Genomic DNA, 26,960 nt, shown 5'->3' with positions numbered 1-26,960 from the left:
GATAGAATGATTTCAACGGTTTGAATTAGTCATTTGAAACCAATCCGATAGGTTTTAGGATACATTGAGTTCACAAAAAAGCTTGGTGAACTTAGGAACACCCTAGTTCTACTCAAGACGGAACCAGAATTTGAGTATAGGAGACTAAATAGTATTATTACGTTTTTTGTAATTAAAAATACATAATACAATATAACACAAGATAAGAATATCATTCACTATTTGAATTCACATAAAGATATAATAAATAACTAATATGAGATAAATCACTTGATCCTTAGTTCCATGACACAAATCTAATAATTTAATAGATGAAGATGTCAATTTACAAATAAATTCACTTCATTCTTAATTCACTAATTCCTGTACGGTAGATTTGTAGATAACCCATACAGTGGTAATTCCCACCAGAACACCTAGGATCAATACAATGCCTATTACCTTTCTGAACAACTCAAAAATATAATTGGACCAATTAATTTTTGATGTACTCCTAAATTGTTGCCACTTCGACAAGCAGCCTGTCTTCAGCGAAGCTAAACGCCGTCGAACTGGCTCCCATAACCCAGATTTTTTCAGGATGAAAATAAGAAAGCGAACTAGCAACCATGTGATACCGAGCATCAAGACAGTATACCATCCCTGGACCAAGAGTTTGACCGTCCCATTATAACCGTAGAGTACAGATATGCCCAGAGTGAATGCCAGACCCATTGAGAAAGTAGCACCCCAGATCACTAACATCAACAATTTCATCACAATTGGTTTCTTCCGTGGGACTACACACAACAAAAGCATCATTACACTAACGGATAAAAAAAGTGCAATCATGAGAAGTGGTACGAAAAAATTTAAATCATCCTTGAGAAGAGGTTTTCCTATTGTGATCTCATCAGATTTAGATCCTCCTGGAGCTTGTGTGATCCCATCCTTTGTATCACCATCAGATTTAAATCCTCCTGGAGGAGTTAGTGCTGCTTGGAAGGTGACAGTCGCCACCAATGTTGCCACCAACAATAGAATTTGCGGATCATGCTTACTTTCCTTTTTCATCATTAAAGTTTCCTTTTTCATCATTGAAGTTGTTTCTTCTATATCATTTCTGGTTCTGAGACAACAGGGTTGCCCAACTGACCTTGTTGGCGTTGGTATTGGGTTTGTGCTATCACTTGAAACAGAGTCCCTGAAGACAGGTTCTGATTGAGACAACACTTCAGCTGCTGTCTTTCCCCCAGCTGCTCGTATCGTCTCGCCAATGATGAGATCACCATTCTGCTGCCGTGATTCCAGCAGAACATCGAGTGGAGTTGAGAACTTCAAGTTCATGGTGTTCACATCGATAGCTGCTTTACCCAACAAAAATTTGATTACCTGAGATCAGGTGCAATTTGTTAAGTACATGCTTAGAAAGGCATCAAGGATGAAGATATTACTCACTTATTTTATATTAGTAATAGAGATATGACATACTGATAATTTCTTGCTTGCCACGGCATGATGCAAAATAGTATTTCCTCTGTTGTCCTTTGCATTAAGGTCCAGCACTCGGTCGAGCAAGAACTCAACTGTGTCGAATGAATTATATTGAACAGCCAAATGAAGAATAGTTTCTCCACCATTTGTAAGCCTATGGACTGCCGCCTCACAGGCTTCCACTAACTCTTTGACTATTACTGTCCTTCCTTTTTTAACAGCAATATGAAGCGGCAGTAATCCTTCATGTTTCTCACTTATTAAACAAATGTCTGAGCCACCCTGCAGCCAAAAATGAACATTTTTACATTCATTTTTTGTAAATAGTAAGATCTTGAAGGTTTGCTGACAACAAATTTTGTACAAGTTAATGGTACATAATATATATGTCGTAGTGGTGTCCTCAGTTGGATCTCGTTTACTTATTAGTTTGCATACTTATATTGTGTAAGCAAAGTACTATCCATTAATTAATGTCCATATAACTTTAATTTGCCAGTCGTCCTAAAAACATTAATTTTCCATGAAAAATTGTTTGTCGGTAAGTTCATCATGGATTATTGTCTGGGTACGTACTATGTACAAAGTTTAAAAAAGAAAAAGAAAAAAGACACCTTCAACAACTCCTTTACTACAGTGACACGACCGTGAGCGGCAGCCAAATGCAGAGGTGACAATCCGTTGCCATTGAGCTCCTTTGCAAGCTCGGGTTTGTGAGAGATAACCTCGCGGACAAAATCAGCATGTCCAAGCATTGAAGCAATATGTAGGGGGTTATCTATCACTGATGTACTCCCAATCAGTTTCTCGAGCAACAGCTTATCTTTCTTGAGAAGCTCTTTCAATGAATTCACATCTCCAGCATGAGAGGCCTCTTCTAGTCTTGTAGAGAGATTATCCATTGTCAGTCTCTCTTCTTTGGTGGAGTTTTTTTTTTTTTTTTTTTTGAGAAAGCTCTTTCTTTGGTGGAGTTTCCATACACGACACTAGCCCTTAAATAGAGTTTGTGCAGCGTGTTGACCCAAACAACTAATGTTGAGTCAATGGAAATGTAATCTTCTGTCCATTTAGTGTGTTCTTTCAATTATTTATGAACAATAATCATATACATATATGTGTGTGTGAGAGAGTAAAGCTAGGGTATGATGTGTTTACTAAGAGGATTTGGTGAGCACAACTTCAAAAGTATATCGGATCGATTTTAAACACTGAATTCAAACCGTTGAAATTCATGTACGTCATGAACGATGCATGTACATATTAATTCATATTCTCATCGAACGGATTGAAACTAAACTTCAATTTTTAATTTTATTAAGAGATCCAGGCCCTGCACACATATTAAAAGAGTCCCGTGAATTTTACATTCGGATTGATTCGTATTATGATTGAACGGATTGAATCTAAACTTTTAATGATAAATTTCTTTAGGATATCCAGACCCTGCAGAATATGCTGATGGGTGCAGAGGATTGATTTTTTGAGGCACTACTTCATCAACGGGATGCTGCGGGTTTCAATTTGGTCCGTTTTCTTTATATAAACTCATTACTACACATATAGATACACCAAAAATGAAGCAGAAAAGAAAGAAGTAAGGAAATTAAATAACTGCCGCACGATCAATGTGGATCCATGTCCAGTTCTTGGTCCATGCTACATGGGAATTGGGAGCTCGCGATTCAAGCATGAATAGGCAGGCCTGCTAAAGGCCTATATTCATGAACTCGGATTCGGCCCTGTTCATTGAAAGGCCTATAAAAATCTTGACTCGGAAAAGGGAAAAAAAAAAAACACTCGAACTAGAATAAAGGCCGAAATTGAAAAGGAGAAAACTCGGAAAATGGTAGTGGGTCCGTCTCCTTCGCATATAGTGTGTTGAAATTGAAATAAATTTTTTTATGAACCGAACTGTTTAAATTGAATTTAAACACTTAGTTCGGTTGAAATCGAAATAAAAGAGACAAATTAAACTGTTTAAACACTCATGTAGTGGGTCCATCTCCAGTTTGGTTGAAATCGAAATAAAATAAAAAGATTAATTTTTTATTTTAAGAACCAAACTGTTTAAACCAAATTTAAACACCTTGTTCCATTGAAATCTTTTAAGAACCAAACTGTTAAAACCGAATTTAAACAACTTTGTTCCGTTGTAATCAAAATAAAATAAACAAATTAAACTTTTTTGTTTCGTTTTAAGAACCGAACTATTTAAACCAAATTTAGGAATGAGGGTCATTTGACTTGATTTCAACTATGAATGAGGGTCATTTGACTTGTTATAAATATTATTTTTATCAATGTGATTATTGGTAGTCATTTAAAGTCATTAACCTAAAGAAAAATGTTATTATATCTCGGTTGCTCTCTACAATTCCCAATAGCATTCTAGCAGGGGTATATATTAGGCCTATAATTCTTAATTTTCAACAAACTTTTATCATTTTGATGACGGGACCGGTTATCAAAGACGCATTAAACCAGACATTGTGGTCCCTAAAAGTACCTTAATTTAGATCTAAAATATGATTACCTTGAATTTATAACAACAATAGGCCCTCCATTGTCTCAATATCAAATTTTAAATTGGAATAATGGCCTACGATTGTTCTACCACAAAAGAGTAAGACACACATGATATGGGCTATAAACGTACTTAACTTCAGGTAAGGCCCATTTTGGGCACTTGGCTTTAGTAATGAAATAGTGTGCTAGCTGAAAAGAGGTAATCTATTTTACACCTATGTGACTTTTATTTTTAATAAAATTTCTAGTTTTCTATATTCTTATGAATAATATTTGTTTTTCTCAAGTTTTGAAATCATGCCACTGCGAAGTTTAGGTTATTGTGGAGTGATATCGGAAATAGTAGATGAGCTGATGGGCTGAATCTGTCGGCCTTGACACGGGCTAGTTCACTATTAATTGGACCAAAATCCTCGATGAATTTTGCTCTACCAAGTCACACCCGCCTTTAGACCGAATTTATATATTATCATCTAATGCAACAAAATATTTTTGTTTATATATCTCCATTTTCTATTATTAAGCACGTTGGGTGTCCGATCCGCTAACGGCTACGATTAAAAAATGAAACTTCAGATTTGATCTCAACCCTCTAATTACATAATTTGTCTTCTTTTGATTAAATGCATTTGTTTTATGTATAGAAGTCTAAATTTAGTTAAAAAGATACTCACCACATGTGCTGCCACATGATACGTTACAATTAAAATTGAACAAATTCTGAAATTTAGCGATATTTTTATTTGTTTCCTTATTTCTTTGTTTCCATATTTCTCCTCTTCAATTGAGAAGACTCCACCTTCTATTTTCTTATTTCTTTGTTTTCTTATTTCTTCTTCGTTTCTATACGAAACACAATGAAAATCATTTTTTTTTATTTCCTTATTTCTCTTTCTTTGTTTCTATACATATTGTTGTGGGCAATTTAGAATATATTTCCAATATAGATTATATTAATGTGTGTGTGTGTGTATATTCTAAATTGAAAACAAAGAAGAAGAAGAAGAAGAATAATATAAATTGGAACACATGTGTGAATATATATTTCTCTTATAATATGTGTGTGTGTGTGTGTGTGTCCTATACATATACACGATAACATTTTTTATTTATGTTTTTTGATATCATATTATATGTCAATATTGAATTGTTGTACGATATTTGATATTAGATTCGAATCGAGCTATTATTTGATATTATTGGTACTTAAAAATAAAGAATCATCACATCATCAAATTGTTATCAGAGATCACGATCAAAGTTAATAAAAAAATACATAATCATATAAATTTTATATTAACATGTGTGTTAATTTTTGAATAATTATTATTTTCATTGATATATATATTTTCTTATAATATGTCCCCGTTGTAACGCACGGGTATGATACTAATATCTTAATAATCACCTATTAGAATCTGCACGAATATTAAAGAGATCACATGCATTCCACCTCTAGCCTTGTTAAACATGTAAGGAGAAGAAGCCGATCAACAATAATTAATTGTCCTTCTGTAATAATGTTGAATCACCAATAATTAATTGTCCTTTGGCAATAATATTAAAATCAATAAGGCTAGACCCTATTGATTTCTCAAAAAAAAAGTAATAAAAATAAATAAGTACGTAACAAACATGAATCAAAATATTAAAAAAAAAAAAACTAATTGATAATGTTGAACTGCTTTCCTCTCTTGTTGAATGTTGACTCCAAGTCTTCCTGTCTCATTAATTAATTGACAAAGATTCTCATCCATTGTGGCTAACTAGAACAACAGTTATTAAAATAGGATTATGTGAAACCAGGGGCGGAAGGTAGTATGGTGAAGAGGTGGCTGAGTAAATCCCACTGCTTTCAAAATTTGTTATTATACACAGAAATTTTCTAATATTTTTATTTTATATGTAGTAGCATCCTCTATGATAATACAAGAAATTTAAAGGACTTATATAGAAGAGTGTCATGTTCAATATGTGGTCATCAGACGGATAAGATGCTGTCAAGCGATTAATCATAAATTATCAGGAATAATCGGCTATATTCGGAAATAATCGTCCGATTAGTTAGAAAAATTCATAATAATTTGATGCAAGCAGCTAACAGTCCCTCAACTCCAGTCCCCCAAAAATCTCCGGATATTTTCAATTAATTATGTAAACATCAATACTAAATCCTGTAAACATCAATACTAAATCCTGTAAACTAATTCAACAAATCCTGTAAACATAAAAACGTGTGAAAGCTGTTGAAAACGCGTGACAGCTGTTGAAAACGCGTGACATCTGTTGGGGACCACCTTCTGTGAACATACACATAATATCCTGTAAACATACACATATTATCCTATAAACAAACACATATAATTCTGTAAGCAAATACATATAATTCTGTAAACATACATATTGTACTTGAAATTATAGCAGTTGAAATTATGGCAGTTGTGACAGTTAAAAACGCGTCAGAACTAAGCTAAAAAGGGAAGGCTTTTATACACGAGGATTTTTGGGGGACTGTAGCCCGGGGGACATTACCTTTTCTCATTAATCACTGCCAACGACTAATCGTCTGATTAATTGACCTAAACGGACTTTAAAACACTGGTTTTCATGATTTTCTTATTGGAGAGCATAGGAAGAGAATATTTGTTGGTTTTTTACCGTATATAGTGGGTTTGACACAGGGGCGGAGCTCGACTTTGAGTATAGAGGGGGCTAACCGACTAAACATCATATATTTAAAAAATATTTTAACAAAAATCAATATTTATATAACAAAAAATAACATAATTCTTCACTATTTGATTTTATAAAATTTATAATAAACAAATAAAACCAATAAATGACATATTTATCAAAATAGAAAAACATAACATATTCATATTCATATTTTTTTTATTTAAATTTAGATATGATTTTCTAAAAAATAAAATTCTATAATAATCTCATTAGCTATTTCTTTCTCGATATAAACAAGCATGTAATCTTTCTCTTAAACATAATTTTACCTGTGTATAAATTATACACACAAAAATAAATAACCTCTTCTACAATTCCATGCACTAATTATTTTTGACATAATTTAAATTTTTATGCAGAAATATAAAAATTTAATAGACATCCACGAATATCATATTAGTGATTTAATATGAAAGTAAAATACTACAATTAACCTTCATCACAAATTCATTAGTGAGAAGTAAGACGCTGGATAATTAAATCAAACTCCAAAATATTGAATAAATTAATCTATATAATAATTATAAAAAAAAAAATCTCATTTCCGCAAAAGAATTCATATCACCTTAAGGTAACAAAATATTTCTATTTGAATCTAGATCGTCCAATCAGAATCTACACAACTATTAAAGCAGCCCTGTGCATTCTACTTTAGACCGGATTGGCTTGGATTCCGATCGGACGACCATGGTCCAAACAAAAATATTATGTTCCCTCAGAGGATATGGATTCATTCTTTTCATGTTATACGCGCGTTTTACCTTTCTATATTTCAACAAATTTTTCAAGTCAAAGATTCTGTGCATGTTTTCTTGAGAGGTTATGTGTTCTTGTTATTTTTTTTTTCGTTTGGATTATGTGCATGTTTTATGAGGCGTTTTTGGTTCTAGTGCATACCCCTCTGCTGTTAATTTGGGTACACCCTTCCTGAGGGATTTTGTCACAACTTATATAATAGGTGATGTATGTTTGTAAAAACTTTATTTAGTTGAATTGAATGCCTACGGGCTTTAATAATAAATAAAAAATTCAAGCCAAAGATAGTTTTATTTACTTTTTCACGTGGTTTTGGTAAGTTGGAAATCAAGACATGGCACTCTTCTATATAAGTCATTTAAATTTCTTGTATTATCATAGAGGATGCTACTACATATAAAATAAAAATATTAGAAAATTTCTGTGTATAATAACAAATTTTGAAAACCGTGGGATTTACTCAGCTACCTCTTCACTATACTACCTTCCACCCCTGCTCATGTCTCTGCTGGCCCTGCATTTTTTTTTTTTATAATACCGCCCCAGTGGTAGGAAATATCATTTTTTATATTTGAGTGGAACTAATGAAGGAACATATTCTTTTGAGCACATGGAATGACGTAGCGAGTAGCGAAAAAATTGTTCTCTTAAAAGGATTGTTTCGGTTTCAAACAAAAGAAAAATACGTAACTGCCAAAAAAAAAGAATATAAACTACTAAAATAAAGAAAATAATATATTTCAATGGAGTTTCTGTTGGAACTTTATTTAAAAACTCAAAATTTCAACTCAATATTTTATATTTGATTAAAATATCAATTTGTAATATTTTCAAACTTGAGGGTTCAAATTTAAATTTCATATGTAATTATTTCAATTCCGTTTGTTTTCTCTGAATGGTTATAAAAGCCATTAAGCCAAAAAGGCGTTACAGTACATAGCCACCTTTGTATCTCATTAATCTCTATTAATCTCTCTTTAAGACAATTAATCAACGGATCACTTTCTAATGTTTGAACATTATAAATGATGCATCTCTTCTCTCTGTTATAGAGGATCCGAGAAATAAAAACAAATAAGAAACCAAATATGTTTCTTTGCTTAGTTCCCACATAAAGTGTCCTTTGATTAATCCTCCATTTATATTTTATTTCAATTAATCAAATTCTGATCTATGCTGGATATTGCGGAGTTATCGTCAGTTGCTTCCATGGCATGCCTAAGGAGCAACAACCCCGGATTATTTTGATTGAGGTTTCATCTTGCACGATGAGACAGAATACGCTTAAGGAAAGTGTTTCGTACACGATCCGAATAACTCTATTTCAATTTAATTTATTTTCATTAATTTACAACTATCCGAATATTCTGAAAATTTATACCAACAGTTTCTGCTTTGAAACGATTTTTTTGGTCCAAAAAAGGCCATTACAGTTTGCGTCCGATAACGAATATAGATTTTTTGGTAAACTTTTGGAAGTGAGGTCATAATAAGAAATCATATTTTCTCATAAAAAAAATAACTCCTGTTAGTAGTCCAAAATTGTATATATTAATAATTTTTTTTTCTGGATTTCTTTGACATGCTCTCCTTCTTCTTTAACAACTATTTAGTTATATTTAACATATATATGTATATGATTATTGTTAATACATAATTGAATGGACACAGTAAATGGACAGGAGATTACATTTCCAGAGTAGAACTAGGGTGTTCTTAAGTTCACCAAACTCTTTTGTAAACTCAACTCTAAAATCTATTTGATTAACTTCAAATGACAAATCCAAACCGTTGAAATACTTCTACCTTACGAGTGATGTGTCTACATGTGAAAATTTTAAAGGCATCCAAAAAATAAATGCATTAAAATTAATTTATAAACTTTCTAACTTTGACCACTTGATTGTATACAAAATTAATTCGAAATTTTAAAAGTTTCACATGTAGACGCATCACTCGTAAGGTAGAATGATTTCAACTATTTGGATTCGTCGTTTGAAACCAATCCGATATTGTCACACCCCAAATCCCTGGTCTGACAGCCTGCCGCGTATATTTATTAAGACATATATACACGCAAGGCAGTGGATCTTTTATATGCATTACCAATAACACATTTACATAATAACCACATCCCTTTATTCCTTACAAGATTTATCTGACAGAATACGGCAAACTATAATTTAGAATTGTCTCCCGCATCCTGTCAGTTTCAACCACCCAAATCCCCAATTTCATGTGGTTATGCTGTCAGATGCAATCCAGAACCATCTCTCTGTATTCGAGTAATAAACCTGAAAATGACCCAAAGGGAGGGGGTGAGAATAAATTCTCAGTGCGAAATTTGCCACAATTAGATTATTGGACTTGCAATCAGACTCCATGTTCAAAAATGAAATCCATACAAAATCGCATTAGCAGTTCTATAACAATATATATATAAATGAATGCATGTACTCGACAACAATAATCGAATGAAAAACAACTTAAGGAATTTCCAAGATGAAGTTCAAACAAACACATTTTTGGCCTGACTCATTTTATTATGGCTGGTAGCATCTACAGATGTTCCACCGAGCTGGACCCTTTATTTGACCCTCATCTGTAGGGTTACAGACACCTACAGATGTTCCACCGAGCTGGACCCTTTGTCTGACACCCATCTGTAAATGCTTTGGCTTAACCATTACTAAAGTCTGGTTCCAAGTCATAAAATGAAAATTCACATGAAATAAATCAGAATGTCGTCATAGTCAATTGACCGTCCAAATGCATTACCACGTAGGGTAATGCCCCCGAGCCACAGACGTCACACATAGGTCACCCACAATCACAATCAACACATATAGATATAGTCACCCACCCCTCGTCCCAACCGGTACTGGGATACCTCGAGGGCCGTTCACCTAAGGCCATTAGGATCCTGGGATCAAAGTCAGCTAGCAGACTTTGCAAATTCATTCACATATCAACTCAAAGTTAGCTGATACAGCTCAACCTTGCCATTTCATTCACATATCATTTCACAATCATCAATTTGTGGTGACCTTTATCCATAGTCAATTCATAAGAGAACAATCAAAATGACAACCATACAAATATGCAAATCAACTATATCACAACAATTCGGTCTTAACTAGATTGAGTTATGCAAACAATTCACACAATTACGATTATGCAACTAACAAATATGTAACAATCAAACAAACAACATGACAATTCCAAGTATGCAATAATCAATCACACAACATGACAATCGAAAAAGATAATTTAATTTCTGAAAATGAAACATCAAACAAGTCCAAGAACCCCGCACCTGATTACGACGAGCGTACCGCTTAGTTATGGATCAGACGTCTCGAAATGTCCCACAAAGTCTTGCTCGGCCGAGCCTACACCTATATTAAATGTACCCTTGATTTAACCTTTGTTCGGGTGCTTGCTTGAGTTGTATTAATCTCTTTATACTTTCCTTAACGAAATTCATATATTTTGGTGTCAACCCTTTCTTCATTGGTCTTAATTACTTAACATCTCTTATCAATTCTCATATTCACGTTTGGGTCCTCTAGACCATACACAATTCCAATTTGGTAACAATTCCTTTACCGTCTCACTATTTTGGTTCTCGTAACAATTCAATTTGCCGATTAATTAAACCCTAATTTGGTCGAAAATTGAATTAATCGCTCTATGTCAAGGTTGAGAAAGAGGTTTACCGATTACAAGTCTATTTGGTCGGATTAGCCTAAGCGATCAACAACATTTCCCAATTTCGGATTTGGTACCAAAAACCCTAGAAATGGAAATCCAAAATCGAAATGAAATCGGGAAAATAATCGACACATAAACAACCAAGGAGGCTCAAGGAGCCAGTCTACAAGCAATTCAAACACAAATCTCGGATTTACAACGAAAAACCCTAACAATGGTGAAATTCGGATTTTGAGGGAGAAGAGGAGAGAAGGGAATACCAAATGGGAGAGCTAGATGAGATCCACGTCCAATTTCTCGTTCCTACCTTCGATTTCCCGAACTTTCGTGAAATAATGGAGCTCTCTCTCTCTCTCTTTTCTCTTTGGGGCGGAACACACACCAGGCAGGGAGAAGGGACGGAGTGAGAGAGAAAGAGACACAGAATTTTGCTAAATAGACCCTCACATTGTCGCATAAAACGTTATAACGTTTTGGTAAATCGTTATAACGATTCAGCTGGTGAAAAATGTAGGAAATAGTGTATAAAACGCATAATTTAGTGTATAAAACGTTATAACGTTTTCTGAAAACGTTATGACGTTTTAATTGAATCCAGCCTTCATAAAATTGTCATTTTTTATCAAGTTTTACAGTGAAAAACGTTATATAACGTTTTACGATGTTTTTTTTTTTTTTTTTGCAGATGTAACAGATATATAGGTTTTAGAGTTGAGTTCACAAAGAAGCTTGGTGAACTTAGGAACACCCTAGTTCTACTCAGATGAGAAACCAGAATTTGAGTATAGCTAAATAGTATTATTACTTTCTTTGTAAATAAAAATACATAATACAATATAACACAAGATAAGAATATCATTCACTATTTGAATTCACAGAAAGATACAATAAATAACTAATGCCAACAAAGTGTCATGTCTATGAGATAAATCACTTCATCCTTAGTTCCATGACACAAATCTAATAATTTAATAGATGAAGATGTCAATTTACAAATAAATTCACTTCATCATTAATTCATTCTATTATATACTAATATCAGGCCAACTGCAAAGAATCATGAAAATTAAATATTTCTTTCTATCCTAAACTGGTACCAGCTGTCCTATTGAGCATTGGAATAACTTATGGAGAATTAATGATATGAAATTCTTACAATTCTCTGAGGTGGCGTACTGCCTCTGAGAGCCGGAGAATTGAAATTTGATGGAGAACAGAGACGCTGAGTAATTGGAGCCGTGGAGAACATAGATGCTAAATTTAAGAATTGTCTTTTTCAATTTCAGTAGATCGGATGTTAATAATAAAATACACGGAATTGTCTTTTCAAGGAGCTTTGTAGGTGGTATTCTAAAATATCATTTGTTTCAAACTCTTTCTATGTATTATCTTTTTAATTCGAAAAGGGTTTTAATTTTCTTCTTTTTCACTGCTCACGCACGAAAGGCCCACTGACCCAATTGTCCAAATAGAAACAAATGTGATTTTAGTTTTCAAAATTTACATTCAAGTCCTTTAACTTTGTTATATTATTATTTTATTTTTTTTTGGGGGGGGGGGGGGGGGGGGGGGGGGCTAATACATGTAAAACAAACAAATTAGTATGGTTTCTATATACTTGGTAATAAAAAAAATTCAAATCTTGGGGTGGCTTAGCACCCCCCAAGCCATAACTATGGTCCGCCCCTATCGTCGAGTGAGTATTAATAACTCGTAATTCAAGTGTAAATAGTTCATGTATCAAGTGTTGTATCTAACATATTTTATCACAATTTAGTTTGTTTTCTAAATGATACTGGATGACGTCTGAAAGTATTAATCTCAAGTATTGCAAGTATTTATACATCGTTATGCAAATCTAAATAGTTCATATGTCAAGTGTTAGTAACTAACAGAATCTATGAAATTTTTATTTTTACTTTTCTATATGGCACTGGATGTTTGAATGTATTAATTTCAAGTATTGCAAGTATTAATTCATACCTCATCATGCAAGTATGAATAGTTTATGTATCAAGCATTTGTATCTAAAAGATTTTATCAATATTTTTTTTCTTATGGCATCATGACGTTTGAAAGTATTAATATCAAGTATTGCAAGTATTTATACCTCGTCATACAAGTGTGAATAGTTCATGTGTCAAATATTTGTACCAGGCATATCATATCAAATTTTAATTTTGTTATTCCATATGACACTAGCTGACAGAAAGTAGGGGTGTCAACGGGTACGATATGGGTCGGGTGCAGAGATTTTCATACATATACCCGTTATGATAACAAAAATAAATTGTTACCCTTACCCGTCTTTTTTAATATAGTATGGGTCGGGTAAACGAATAAAAAATTACCATTGACATCTTGATTTGTGTTTTCGATATAATATTTTTCAAAACAAGAAAAAGAAAAGAAAATAATAACAAATACAACTAATTTGTATTATAAAAATATAATGAAATACAAAACTTTATTGTATCATGTTATCATGTATCATCTTCATACAAATATATAAATATTTTGTGAGCAACTAGTGTCTTTATAATCAGTTCAAACTTTTGTAGTCTGTATACCCAGTTCTATTCGTGGAAGGTGAGATAAACACTCACAAATAAAGATAAATCTTTGAAAAACCAACTAGTGTCTTTCTTTGTACGAGATATATATTTTGTGAGCACACAAGTAATTTTGCATGTTACATGACATTAATTTATCTTATAGAACTGATTATATATGGTATGTGAAAAATGTTTGTATTTCTTTGTACGATGGATCACCCTTAACAACGCTCATGCACGCTACTAGTACATAACTACATATATAGATATAATTAAATATGTAGTTTGAAAATTTGCTTCTGAATCACACCGAAACAGATATGTATTCAGGAGTAAAATTATGAAACTTTGAATGAGACCAAATACAATTTCTTTAAGAAAATTAAATATATACATAGAAAGATACATCATATATGTATAATTAATTAAATTCAAAGAAAAGTGTTTACCAAGAAAACACATACAGTGGTAAATCCCGCCAGAACACCTAGGATCAATACAATGCATATTACCTTTTTGAACAGCTCAAAATAATTTGACCAATCTATTTTTGATGTACTCGTAAATTGTTGCCACTTCAACAAGAAGCCTGTCTTCAGCGAAGCTAAACGCCGTCGAACTGGCTCCCATAACCCAGATTTTTTCAGGATGAAGATAAGAAAGCGAACTAGCAACCATGTGATACCGAGATTCAAGACAGTATACCATCCCTGGGACAATTGATTGACCCAATTATAATTATCACCGTCGTCGGTATCAACGTAGAGTACATATATGCCCACAGTGAATGCCAGACCCATTGCGAAAGTAGCACCCCAGATCACCAACATCAACAATTTCATCACAATTGGTTTCTTCCGTGGGACCACACACAACAAAAGCATCATTACACTAACGGATAAAAAAAGTGCAATCATGAGAAATGGTACGAAAAGATTTAATTTTTTGCTGAGAAGAGGTGAGCCTTTTGTGAGCCCATCTTTTGTATCATCATCAGATTTAAATCCTCCTGGAGGATTTAGTGCTGCTTGGAAGGTGACAGTCGCCACCAATGTTGCCACCAACAATAGAATTTGCGGATCATGCTTACTTTCCTTTTTCATCATTAAATTTGTTTCTTCTATATCATTTCTGGTTCTAAGACAACGGGGTTGCCCAACTGACGTTCTTGGCGTTGGTATTGGGTTTGTGCTATCACTTGAAACTTCTGATTGAGACAACATTTCAGCTGCTGTCTTTCCCCCAGCTGCTCGTATCTTCTCGCCAATGATGAGATCACCATTTTGCTGCCGTGATTCCAGCAGAACATCGAGTGGAGTTGACAACTTCAAGTTCATGGTGTTCACATCGATAGCTGATTTACCCAACAAAAATTTGATTACCTGAGATCAGGTGCAATTTGTTAAGTACATGCTTAGAAAGGCATCAAGGATGAAGATATTACTCACTTATTTTATATTAGTAATAGAGATATGACATACTGATAAGTTCTTGCTTGCCACGGCATGATGCAAAATAGTATTTCCTCTGTTGTCCTTTGCATTAAGGTCCCGCATTCGGTCGATCAAGAACTCAACTGTGTCGAATGAATTATATTGAACAGCCAAATGAAGAATAGTTTCTCCACCATTTGTAAGCATATGGACTGCCTCCTCACAGGCTTCCACTAACTCTTTGACTATTACTGTCCTTCCTTTTTTAACAGCAATATGAAGCGGCAGTAATCCTTCTTGTTTCTCACTTATTAAACAAATGTCTAAGCCACTCTGCAGCCAAAAATGAACAATTTTTACATTCATTTTTTGTAAATAGTAAGATCTTGAAGGTTTGCTGACAACAAATTTTGTACAAGTTAATGATACATAATATATATGTCGTAGTGGTGTCCTCAGTTGCATTGTTATTATAATAGAGAGTTTCTCCCATCTGAGTTTTGAACTCATGACCTAATCATGTACTTTAGCCACTAGATCAAAGGTTAGTTCTTTTTTACTTACTATCCATCAATGTCCATATAATTTTAATTTGCCAGTCGTCCTAAAAACATTAATTTTCCATGAAAAATTGTTTGTTGGTAAGTTCATCATGGATTATTATCGGGGTACTATGAACAAAGTAAAAAAAAAAAAAAAAGACATGACAAAGAGTCGCTTAAAACATACAACTGATCATATTACCTTCAACAACTCCTTGACTACAGTGACATGACCGTGAGCGGCAGCCAAATGCAGAGGTGACAATCCATTGCCGTTGAGCTCTTTCGCAAGCTCGGGTTTGCAATAGATAACTTCGCGGACAAAATCAGCATGTCCAAGCATTGAAGCAATATGTAGGGGGTTATCTATCACTGATGTACTCCCAATCAGTTTCTCGAGCAACAGCTTATCTTTCTTGAGAAGCTCTTTCAATGAATTCACATCTCCAGCATGAGAGGCCTCTTCTAGTCTTGTAGAGAGATTATCCATTATCGGTCTCTCTTCTTTGGTGGAGTTTCCATACACAACACTAGCCCCTTAAATAGAGTTTGTGCAGCGTGTTGACCCAACGACAAGTCAACAACTAATGTTGAGTCAATGGAAATGTAATTTTCTGTCCATTTACTGTGGGTTCTTTCAATTATTTATGAACAATAATCATATACATAGATATCTGATGTCCCTTAAGCTCTAATTGATCTCTATAAAGACTTAATCTCTATTAGTTGCTGTTTTGTAATATGAATCTACAAACTGTCCTTGCATTCTGTCGCTTAGATACCACTTAGTTGCTTTACAACTAATGTGAGTGTTTTGTCTACTAGTTTTATCAGCGGAACATTGCCTTCAAGGCTCATTTTGTATTATACTCTAGTTTCTAATTATGAAACGGGTGGTTAATACCACTTTTATTCAAAAAAAATCATATACTATTTTTGGAATTTTTTGTTATTTTTTATTATTTATGAAAGATAATAAAAAATGACCTAAAATGGTGACAAATTTTCTTTTATTTTTAGGTTATTTTTTTGACATCTTTCATAAATCATAAAAAATAGCAAAAAATAATTCAAAAATAGTAAAAATTGGTATTCTATGAGTTCAATATATAACAAATTTACTGAGCTATTTAGTTCGAAATTTCAAATGCAATTTTTTGGAATTTAAATCGGTAGCACTTCAGCCGAAGTGTTACCGAAAGCATATATATGTGTATAAAGCTAGGGTGTGATGTACTCACCAGGAAGGTTTGGTAAGCATAACTCCAAAAGTATATCAAATCGATTTCAAACACCGAATCCAAATCGTTGAAATTCATATACATTATGAGTGATGCATGTACATATTAATTCATATTCTGATCGAACGGACTGAAACTAAACTTCAATTTTTAATTTTATTAAGAGATCCAGACCCTGCACACATATTAAAAGAGTCCCGTGAAGTTTACATTCGGATTGATTTGTATTATGATTGAACGGACTGAATCTAAAATTTTAATGATAAATTTCTTTAGGATATCCAGACCCTGCAGAATATGCTGATGGGTGCAGAGGATTGAATTTTTGAGGCACTACTTGATCAAAAGGATGCTGCGGGTTTCAATTTGGTCCGTTTTCTTTATATGAACTCATTGCTACACATATAGCTACACCAAAACTGAAGCAGAAAAGAAAGAAGGAAATTAAATAACTGCCGCACGATCAATGTGGATTAGGGGTGCAAACGGATCGGATACGGATCGGATAGTGCTAAAATCATATCCGTATCCGTATTTTTTTTTCGGATACGGATACGGATCGGATATTAATCGGATACGGATACGGATCGGATATTAAACGGATACGGATACGGATCGGATATTAAACGGATACGAATATAATTCGGATTCTTAATTCAAAATACATATGTTATGCCATTACAAAATATATATAGCCATAATTAAAATTCATCAATTCACCGACCATATCCAATTAATTAAAATTCATCAACATAACTATAATTCAAATCAAAATATACCAACACAAAAGATATTCTCTCTAAACATATATAATTCTAAAATAAAAGGAGATAGTTTAATAATATTTTGTTAAGCTATTATCATCTCCATCTTCTTCTTTTGTTTCCTCTATAGAATAAAAAATTGATGCTACACAATCTGAAATTAAAATAATAATTGAAATTAATATTTGATTTTCAAAAAAATCGAATCAGAAATATATCATTTAAGAAATTGAATTAAGAAAAGATGGTTTGAATAAGATATATAAAATTGTTAAAATTTATATTCTGACTTTTTTCTATTAATCTGAAAAAGATTAGTTAATTAACTTTATTTCAATTATATACATGACTAAAGGTTAGTTAATTCCTGACTATTTTAGAATTATATATGTTGAATCTGCTAAAATATGATGATCGAATCTGCTAAAATAGAGATGCAAAATAAAATAACAAAGGCTTGAGAGTTGAGACATTAAATTGATTCATATGCACCTGTGATCATTAGAGAAGGTGCAGCAGCTGCCATATTTTTTTTGGAAGTCTTAATTAGTCTCAATTGTGTGTGAAATAAGAAGAGGGGAGAATGAGGCTTCTATATATTAATTTGTCTTATTTTGACAAAAAGTATCATTAATTATTTCTTTTAGATTAAAAAGATATTATGCATAGAAGGGAGACAAAGCGGCATAATAATCAATATAGCCTCCGCTCCAAATCCCAATGAAATAAGAAATTTGAACCGTCGCGGAGAAAAGAGAATTCAAAAGGTTTGATTTTGAAATTTTTTTTACCGGATGACGGATATCCGTTTAATTAAAAGTTACAGATACGGATATTATCCGTATCCGTATCCGTATCCACACAAGTAATATCCGTATCCGTATCCGTATCCGTATCCGCAAATTATCCGTATCCGAATATCCGTATCCGCAAAAAATCGGATACGGATTCGGATCCGAACGGATAATATCCGATCCGTTTGCACCCCTAATGTGGATACATGTCCAGTTCTTGGTCCATGCTACATGGGAGCTCACGATTCAAGCAGGTATAGGAAGGCCTGCTAAAGGGCGGGCTTTAGCCCACCAGAGCCCAGTCCAGGCCTATAAAATGGAACAATATCCATGAACTCGAATCAGGTTCGATTTTCTTGGGGAAAAAACTCGGATTCGGCCCTGTTCATTAAAAGGCCTATAAAAAAACTCGACTCGGTAAAGGGAAAAATCAAACTGGAATAAAGTCCGAAATTCAAAAAGAGAAAACTCGGAAAATGGCAGGGACAAGAATTCTCTTGATACTGTGAAAGATTTCCTTCACTCTGAGATTCGGACTAGCACAGGAGCAATGTTATTGGACTTTGTAATTCGTGCTAAGTTAAAAAGAACGATCCAGATCCAATAATGGTTAAAGATTCCCTATTATGGTACCAAGAGTATCTGAATTCAAATGGTAGTGGATCCATCTCTAGGGCGTTCAAACTGTCACTTTGGTTGAAATTGAAATAAAATTAATTAATTAAACATTTTTATTTTGTTTTAAGAATCAAACTGTTTAAACTGAATTTAAACACCTAGTTCGGTTGAAATTGAAATAAAATTGACAGATTAAAATTTTTTTGTTTTGTTTTCAGAACCGAACTATTTAAACCGAATTAAATTTTAGTCTGTTTGGTTAAACAAAATAAGAGAGATTAAATTATAAAAAATCAAAATTCAATACATACACCATACACCGATACATTAGTAATTTCATTGAAATAAATATTAAGATAATCTTACACACATTATTTTATTTTATTTTATATATGTAGATATTTTAAAATATACAAACCAAAATAGAATGAAGAAAATGATGATTTAACTAAACAAAATATAAAATAAACCATACTTGAACCATTATAATTCAATTGGTTCGGTTTAATTAGTTTTAAAAGGTCTAAATCGAACCGATCCATTAAATCAAAGAATCAAACCATTTAAACTGATTTTTTTTTTATTCGGTTGAAAACCAAACAAACTGTACCGTTCAATACCTCTACTGTCCTAGAGACATTCAAGTACCCTTGAGGAGGAAAGCTTCAAATCAAATGGTATAAATTTTACAAATTAGATTTAGATTATCCACTTTATAAATACTCAAGTAGACATAACTGGATTCACTGAGAGAGGCTAAGATTAATTGGCAATCATTTATTTTTTAAAATTTGTGTTTAAACATATTATTTTATATAATTTAGAATAAATTACTATAAATACAATAAAATTGAATTTTACACTCACATGAAATTATATATAATTATTTTTTAATGTGTTTGATCTTTCTAATTTGAAATTATAATTCCATCCTTGTAGATAACAAAAATTATACTTGTGCATTGTAGCACAATTGGCTAGAAAAAAGTTCTAGAGTTGTTGTATCCAAAGATTGAGAATTGATTCCCCTCCCGACTTCGCAGCTTCTGCAAAGGTTTTTAAAAAAAAAATTATACTTGTGCACTAAATGCTTTCAAATATTACATGAAAATTTACTCGCTCGTTGAACAACAAAACAAAAAATATATTTATTTTTCAACTATTAACTCACTGTTAAAGATACTTCCTTTCAAATACTATTGGAAATCCCTTTTAATTTCTTTTTCCGAGATTTTCCCGGAAAACGAAATTAAAAGGTCCCTTTTCAGAGCAAGACACATTTACAAGTACTCAATTTGCATTCTGATAAACACAACAACGAACGAGAGAGAGAGAGAGAGATAAGAGACATGTATTAAAGCATCCGAGTCCCGAAAATTTTATTTATACCATAATAAAAAAAATCAAAACATCTCACGATGTGGGGAATTTTATATTTATGCGGACCGCTAAGTTAATCTGCGACTCATTTATCAGGAGTCACAGATTGGTTTAGAGATCCCCAAAAACTTCAAAATACAATGTAATATTAGATGTATTTAAATTTTGAGAGACTTCTAGGCTAATCTGCGCTCCCTATAAATGAGTTACACATTGACTTAACTGTCCAGATAAATATGAAATTTCCCGTAATATGGGGTGTTTTGGTTTTTTTTTTATTTTTTTATTTTTGAAAGAGTATCAATGAAAATTTCGGCATCGAGTCGACTGCCTTCTCTGGCCATGAATATAATTGAGAATCTCGAAACTTCTTGATTCGCCTCTTCTGCATTTTTTTGAGAAAAAAATGGAGATGTGACTTCTGGGTTGATTTAACTTTTTAAAATAACCATGAGGTAGATAATGAAGAAAAAAAATATTTAAATATTAAAAATGAAATTAAAATTGGGAATATCCATAAAGCTCATTTTCTCATAATTTTTCTTGAAAAACTGCCTCTACCAAACACCCCAAACCTCATGTGTGACCCCTATATGGTAATTTGGAGGCTACTTGAGCTCTCAGCCTCTAACTGATAAGGATAAGGCTACTTATGCTCACTGAAAGAATTTGATAAGGAGAGTTTTAAAATATATTGAATTAGTCTAAATGACGAATTTAAACCGGTGAAATCGATTCATGTGATATACGCACATGTAAAATTTTAAATTTTCTAATTCATTTAGCACAATGTATGTATTAAAATAACCTATAAATTTTCAATGCTTGATTTTATACTTGAAAACTTAAATAAAAAAATTACATTTATTACTCGTAAAGTATATTAATTTTGACGATTTAAATTCTTCATGAAACCAATATAATAAATTTTAAAATTATACTCATCAAACTTTTTGACGAGCACAACACCCGTAAAATTTACTCAATTGAAAATATTAGGATGGAACGATTTCAATCATATAATACTCACCCAAGAAAATTTGACATTGACAATGTTTTTATCATTAAAAAAGTGTAAGACTTAGATGTTATGGATAGCATAAGGTCTTCTATGCTACAATTTCAAAAACCAATTGTATAAACTTCAACTTCGATCTAAGCAACTCAGTAAATTTGTTGTATAATGAACTTGTAGAATACCAACTTTTATTATTTTTAGATTTTTTTTTTTACTTTTTTTATGATTTATGAAAGATGGTAAAAAAATAGCATAAAAATAAAAGAAAATTGTCAATGATAAAAAATAGCATAAAAATTGTTAATGTTTAAGGCCATTTTTTTGTCAACTTTCATAAATCATAAAAAAATAGTAAAAACATTTCAAAAATAGCAAAAATTAGTATTCTACAAATTCATTATATAACAAATTTATTGAACTACTTAGATCGAAACTTAAAATTTATACGATTAACTTTTAAGATCGTAGCACAAAATGTCTTATGTTATCCATAGTAGCCTTACTCTTTGAAAAAAAAATATTCACATATCATTCAGGAGTATGGCTACTATAACATCAGTGTCATTTCAGTCTATATAACACCAACTCCAAAACCTATCAAATCGACTTCAAACGGTGAATCCAAACCGTTCAAACCGATCTACTTCATTAGTTGTGCCTAAACATGTAAAATTTATAACTTTTAGAATTTATTTGGTATCAAGTCAAGTAGTCAAATGTGTGAGTTTTAAGTTTATTTTAATACATTCATTTTTCAATTTTTTTACCGCTTGATTTGATACTTAATAACTCGAGAATATAAAAAGTTTGCATCATAAAGTTAATTGATTTGAACGGTTTTAATTAGTCGTTTGAAATCTATTCAATTAATTTTGAAGTTAATATCATGTGACACCGATGTCATACTAGTCGAACTCATCATTGAGACCTTTCACCAAACAAACAAACAAAAACACTGGCCCCCGGTTGAAAGGTCCATGCAAGTTGTTTATTTTTCCTCTGCTATTTCCTCTCCATGCACAGTGCACTAGATGGATAGAAATAGAAGAGAGAGGAAACCAATCTGATTTCGTCGTCTTTTATTATTAGCAATATAGATTTATTGATTTTTATATACATCGAGATTAGTGGGATCACTTAATTAAATCTGACTAATTCCTATGCTTTATTTTTTTTTATTGATTCGTCGGACTTGTAAGTCTCCTCCTCTCCACCTTCGTAGAAAATACTAAAGTGGGTTGGTGAAAATTGAAAAGAAACAAACCGAAAATGACTTCTTCCACCAATGTCTTTTTCTTGCGCGGGGGTGGGGGGTTGGGGGGGGAATTTTTATTCATGGAAATTATAAAATTTAAATGTACAGAAATAGTGTTTCGATTTTATCAAATATAGTAAAGATTGAATTCATTGAATTTGATCTATTGATTTTTTTTTTGAACTGCAGCAGAGGGAAAAGAAAAAATTATGGATCAGATTCAATGATTCCGATCCATAACGGGGTTGATCTTTTGCGGCACAAAACCCTTTGTAACCATTAATTTTCTACGAATACAGGATTTTTTGTCTCAGAAAATCAATCCCTTTATGAATTGGAGTCACTTTTCACGATTCATAAATTTTCTAATTGATTTTCTGCAGCACCAAACCCTCTCTATCCGTAGATACAAAGGGTTTTGTGCCACAAAAACTTAATCCCTTTATAGATCGGATTCATTGAGCCGGATCCATAAATCTTTTTTCTTTTTTGCAAATTTTTCTGTGCAGATTTAAAAAAAAAAATCAATAGATCAAACTCAATAAGTCCGATCTTATTATATTTGATAGAAACGAGACACTCTTTTTATTTTTGTACATTCAAATTTTATAATTTCTATGATAAAAATTTCCGAAGTTGGGCTTTTTGGAAAAAAAAAATTAGCATTGAATTTATTAGAAATTACCGGCAATCCGCCCACTCCAAAAGGAAAGAAAATATTGAATTTGATAATTAACGGAAACCCAGCAAGATTTAATTGCAAACAAATTATTTATTTCAAATTGAGCCGGTTATGTCTTGTCATGATTTGAGTTGTATGTTGTGTCATGATCAAGTTAGATTTTTACATAGTATAATTTGTCGTGAACTCGTGATCGAATTGGAATGGATGGTGATGACATGTTAGTCATGCCGTGATTACATGCATCGTGCTCAACGTAACTGGTTATTTTTGTCACGTTTTGCTTAGTTTAACTAATTTTTTTAATAATTTAAGTTAGTTTATTTAAAATTCATTATATAGTTAGATTAAGATCTAACAGTCCTAATCACGCGTAACTATGTATCATGACGCGACCATAGCAGTTCGCTTGCATGACATATAATGTCATACCAATTTTCTAAAACATAATTATGATACACATATCACAACACGCGACCGATACACATACCGTAATCCAATCCCACTTAACTATGTAAAAAAAAACAAAAAGCATTTTCTTTGAGGACCCTAAATTGATCACAAGTCAAAAAGAGGCTGCGGTTCACTATTATAACTTTTGCTGCGCATGATGCATTATTGGGTGCGTTAAACACGATTTATGATAATTGCACAGCACCAAAATTGATAAGCTCTAAACCCTCAAAACACACACACAAAAGTACAAGGAAAAATATTTCAAACACTATTTTATTTTTTGAATAAAAGTGGAGAATTTCCATCGATTTCATTGATAAAACAAAGTTATTCATAAGCCGGTATTGAAATGCTATTATTTTTCTATGAAATTTTGAAACAAATTCAAGTATATATCTCAAAAGCACAAAACAATCTACTACAAAGTCAAAAACTACCATCAATAAGCTAAACTAGACAAAAGTAAATTTAAAAAAGATAATTATCACTATTTGTTTTGCACCAAAAATTAGTTGAAGAAATTATTTTGAAAGTAATAACTTTAATATTATTGAACCTTTCAGTTTTAACAATCTTAGTGGCAAAGGCTTCTATGGACATAAGGACCTATTTGTAAAATAAACATATTTTTATTTTCAAAGTTCAAACAGTCAATCCGAACCGTTCATCTTGTTCTCCATATTAATATGTGCTTGGAGACCAAATTTTACATTTTTCTGAATTTTTTTACTATTTATTAAGATGGGTACAAAATTCAATGGTCTGAATTTGATATTTTTTGTACCCATCTTAATAAATAGTAAAAAAATTCAGAAAAATGTAAAATTTGGTCTCCAAGCACATATTAATATGGAGAACAAGATGAACGGTTTGGATCGACTGTTTGAATTTTGAAAATAAAAATATGTTCATTTTACAAATAGATCTTTATGTCCATAGAAGCATCACTAAAAAAAAAACCTTTTTGTCGCTAAATAAAAGAGCGATATGAGTATAAAAAATTTCTGATGAAAAGAAAGAATTATAATTAAAGGAGGACATAGTTTTTGTCACTAAATAAAAAGTTCTCTCCCAGCGAGGAGGTAAGAGCTAAAAACCAAACAGCATGTGATTCAAGAAATTAAAGTGAACGTTTGACAATTTTTTTTTTATTAATGTTAATTCAAATATGTTTGAAAGATAAAAATTAAATTTAGGAATATATTGTTAGACGTGTAGATAGCAGCATCAATATAATGTATATTACTTTGTTTCAATAAAATACATATGAAATATCATTATTTGTATAAATACGATACCTGCATCATTTAGAACATGCATTTAATGTCGGATTATATTTTAGATGAGACATGCATTAAATATTAATCAATTTTGAATTTAGATGAGACTCCTTCTAACTCCAAACAACTGGAGTAAGTTACAGTATAACTTGTATATGCTAGTAACAAAAGAGGATCATGCCAATATCAACTAAAACTGACAAAAAAAAAATCACCAAGGTTGATACACAATAAAGTCACTAAGACAGATACAATATAAAGCTACCAAGATTGAGACAAACAACAAAAGATTAGCCATCCTGAAAATTTAAAAAACTAGCGACTCAAGCAAGCAAATCATCCAAAAATCCTATCCCAAGCATATGGATTGAATCTCCTTGATCCAGCATAACTGGGTATGCCCCATCCTCTATCTCTGAATCCTCCTCTTGGGTTATCCCTGAAGTCCCTAAGAAAGTTATTATCTTACAAGACATGTCATTAATGTTCAAAGGTATAATTAAAGGAAGCAGATCACCTGCTCCCCGGGGTGCAGGAAAATTCTGCCCCCTCAGTCACTGCGGGGTGGGGTCGGGTTTAGGGTGGGTAGGGCCGGGTTTAGGGTTTAGAGTTTAGGGGGCCCACTAACAGTGACTCTGGAGGCAGGAGATTCGATCCCATAATTAAAAGCAAGATGAGCATTGATCCATTATTCAAAGTCTTACATCAAAATAAGGCTAAAAAAATAATCCTTAAGCCCACAACCTGTAAAGTAGGAATATTAGACTATTGGAAACACAATTAATTTATTTCTCTCAAGCCATAAACACCACAGTACAACACCTCTAACAAGTTCAACCAGGAGCTTATCTTTGAGGGGTATAGGAGCATTTAGTAACTAAATATCATCTGATATTTGTCCTTCAAAAATAAAGTTATTATGAATAACAATCCAAACTCACCATTGAAAAGAAAATGAACATTGTACAAAAAAATAATCAGTTGATTCAAAAACCTCGCACAAAGAGCATGAAGTATTCCCTATCCAACCTTTCAAACACAGATTTTCTTTAGTGAGAATCTTATTTTACTTTTATAATTATTTAAATAATCAAAAGAAATATTTACTAGGTAATTTCTTTCCCTTCAAAAAAACAATGAAAATTCGAATATATTTGACTTGGTCAGGATTCCACTCCATCTAGAAAGGCATATTCCACTCCATCGAATTTATTTGACTCAGACCGATCTAGCAGTTCAGATTCATCACTTGTAATTTGTCAACCCACCAGTTCGCACTCAAACTCAAGATCGAGAGAGAGAGAGAGTGTGAAATAGAATGAGATAAAAATCTGAATTTGCCAGTACGAGTAATTATGCGTTGTGTTTTACTGACAAATGGGCTCCGCATAATGTGACCGAAAGAAATTAACCAGATTCGTTCGCCACACCAAGTTATACTATTACTCGCCGCAGCATGGATTTCTCCAACACAGAAGAGAGTTGAACGAGTTAAAACTTAAAAATAACATATAAAAAGGAGAACGAAACAAAGAAAGACAATCAAGTCAGTGATAATTAATGGATCCGTATCCTCCCAGGTACCTGACTCAACACAATTTAAATGAACGGGTCAGATTTACTTTCATCCGGTCGGGATTCGGGATGACAAAGGGGCAGGATTATTTGTGCTTTGAGATGCGTGCCAATCCATTTTCAGACCGTCCGATTCAATTCTACTCAGTCAGGTAACTGAGG

The 26,960-nt window shown here is 32.5% G+C and overlaps 2 protein-coding genes across 2 annotated transcripts; both read right to left on the bottom strand.

The window, feature by feature from the left end:
* Positions 1–348: 348 nt before the first annotated feature.
* Positions 349–2,411, bottom strand: LOC144566662 (uncharacterized). The gene is made up of 3 exons (XM_078316694.1): positions 2,088–2,411; positions 1,471–1,755; positions 349–1,371 (listed from the first exon to the last, which is right to left on the bottom strand). The coding sequence occupies exons 1-3, from the start codon at positions 2,373–2,375 to the stop codon at positions 349–351; spliced, it is 1,596 nt and encodes a 531-aa protein (XP_078172820.1). The 5' UTR covers positions 2,376–2,411.
* Positions 2,412–14,179: 11,768 nt separating this feature from the next.
* On the bottom strand, positions 14,180–16,290 carry LOC144566546 (uncharacterized). The gene is made up of 3 exons (XM_078316580.1): positions 15,938–16,290; positions 15,242–15,526; positions 14,180–15,142 (listed from the first exon to the last, which is right to left on the bottom strand). The coding sequence occupies exons 1-3, from the start codon at positions 16,223–16,225 to the stop codon at positions 14,192–14,194; spliced, it is 1,524 nt and encodes a 507-aa protein (XP_078172706.1). The 5' UTR covers positions 16,226–16,290; the 3' UTR covers positions 14,180–14,191.
* Between the last annotated feature and the right edge of the window lie 10,670 nt (positions 16,291–26,960).

Source organism: Carex rostrata, chromosome 15 (genome assembly GCF_964058835.1).
Source record: "Carex rostrata chromosome 15, lpCarRost1.2, whole genome shotgun sequence".
NCBI lineage: Eukaryota > Viridiplantae > Streptophyta > Magnoliopsida > Poales > Cyperaceae > Carex > Carex rostrata.
This window is presented reverse-complemented; position numbering and strand designations above follow the sequence as displayed.

Bases quoted from the DNA above. Each gene is read 5' to 3' on its own strand.
- LOC144566662 (XM_078316694.1), bottom strand. From the start codon at position 2,375: ATGGATAATCTCTCTACAAGACTAGAAGAGGCCTCTCATGCTGGAGAT. The intron at 1,756-2,087 runs GTGTCTTTTTTC...TTTTGGCTGCAG, and splicing joins TAGTAAAGGAGTTGTTGAAG to GGTGGCTCAGACATTTGTTT. The intron at 1,372-1,470 runs GTATGTCATATC...ACCTGATCTCAG, and splicing joins TGGCAAGCAAGAAATTATCA to GTAATCAAATTTTTGTTGGG.
- LOC144566546 (XM_078316580.1), bottom strand. From the start codon at position 16,225: ATGGATAATCTCTCTACAAGACTAGAAGAGGCCTCTCATGCTGGAGAT. The intron at 15,527-15,937 runs GTAATATGATCA...TTTTGGCTGCAG, and splicing joins TAGTCAAGGAGTTGTTGAAG to AGTGGCTTAGACATTTGTTT. The intron at 15,143-15,241 runs GTATGTCATATC...ACCTGATCTCAG, and splicing joins TGGCAAGCAAGAACTTATCA to GTAATCAAATTTTTGTTGGG.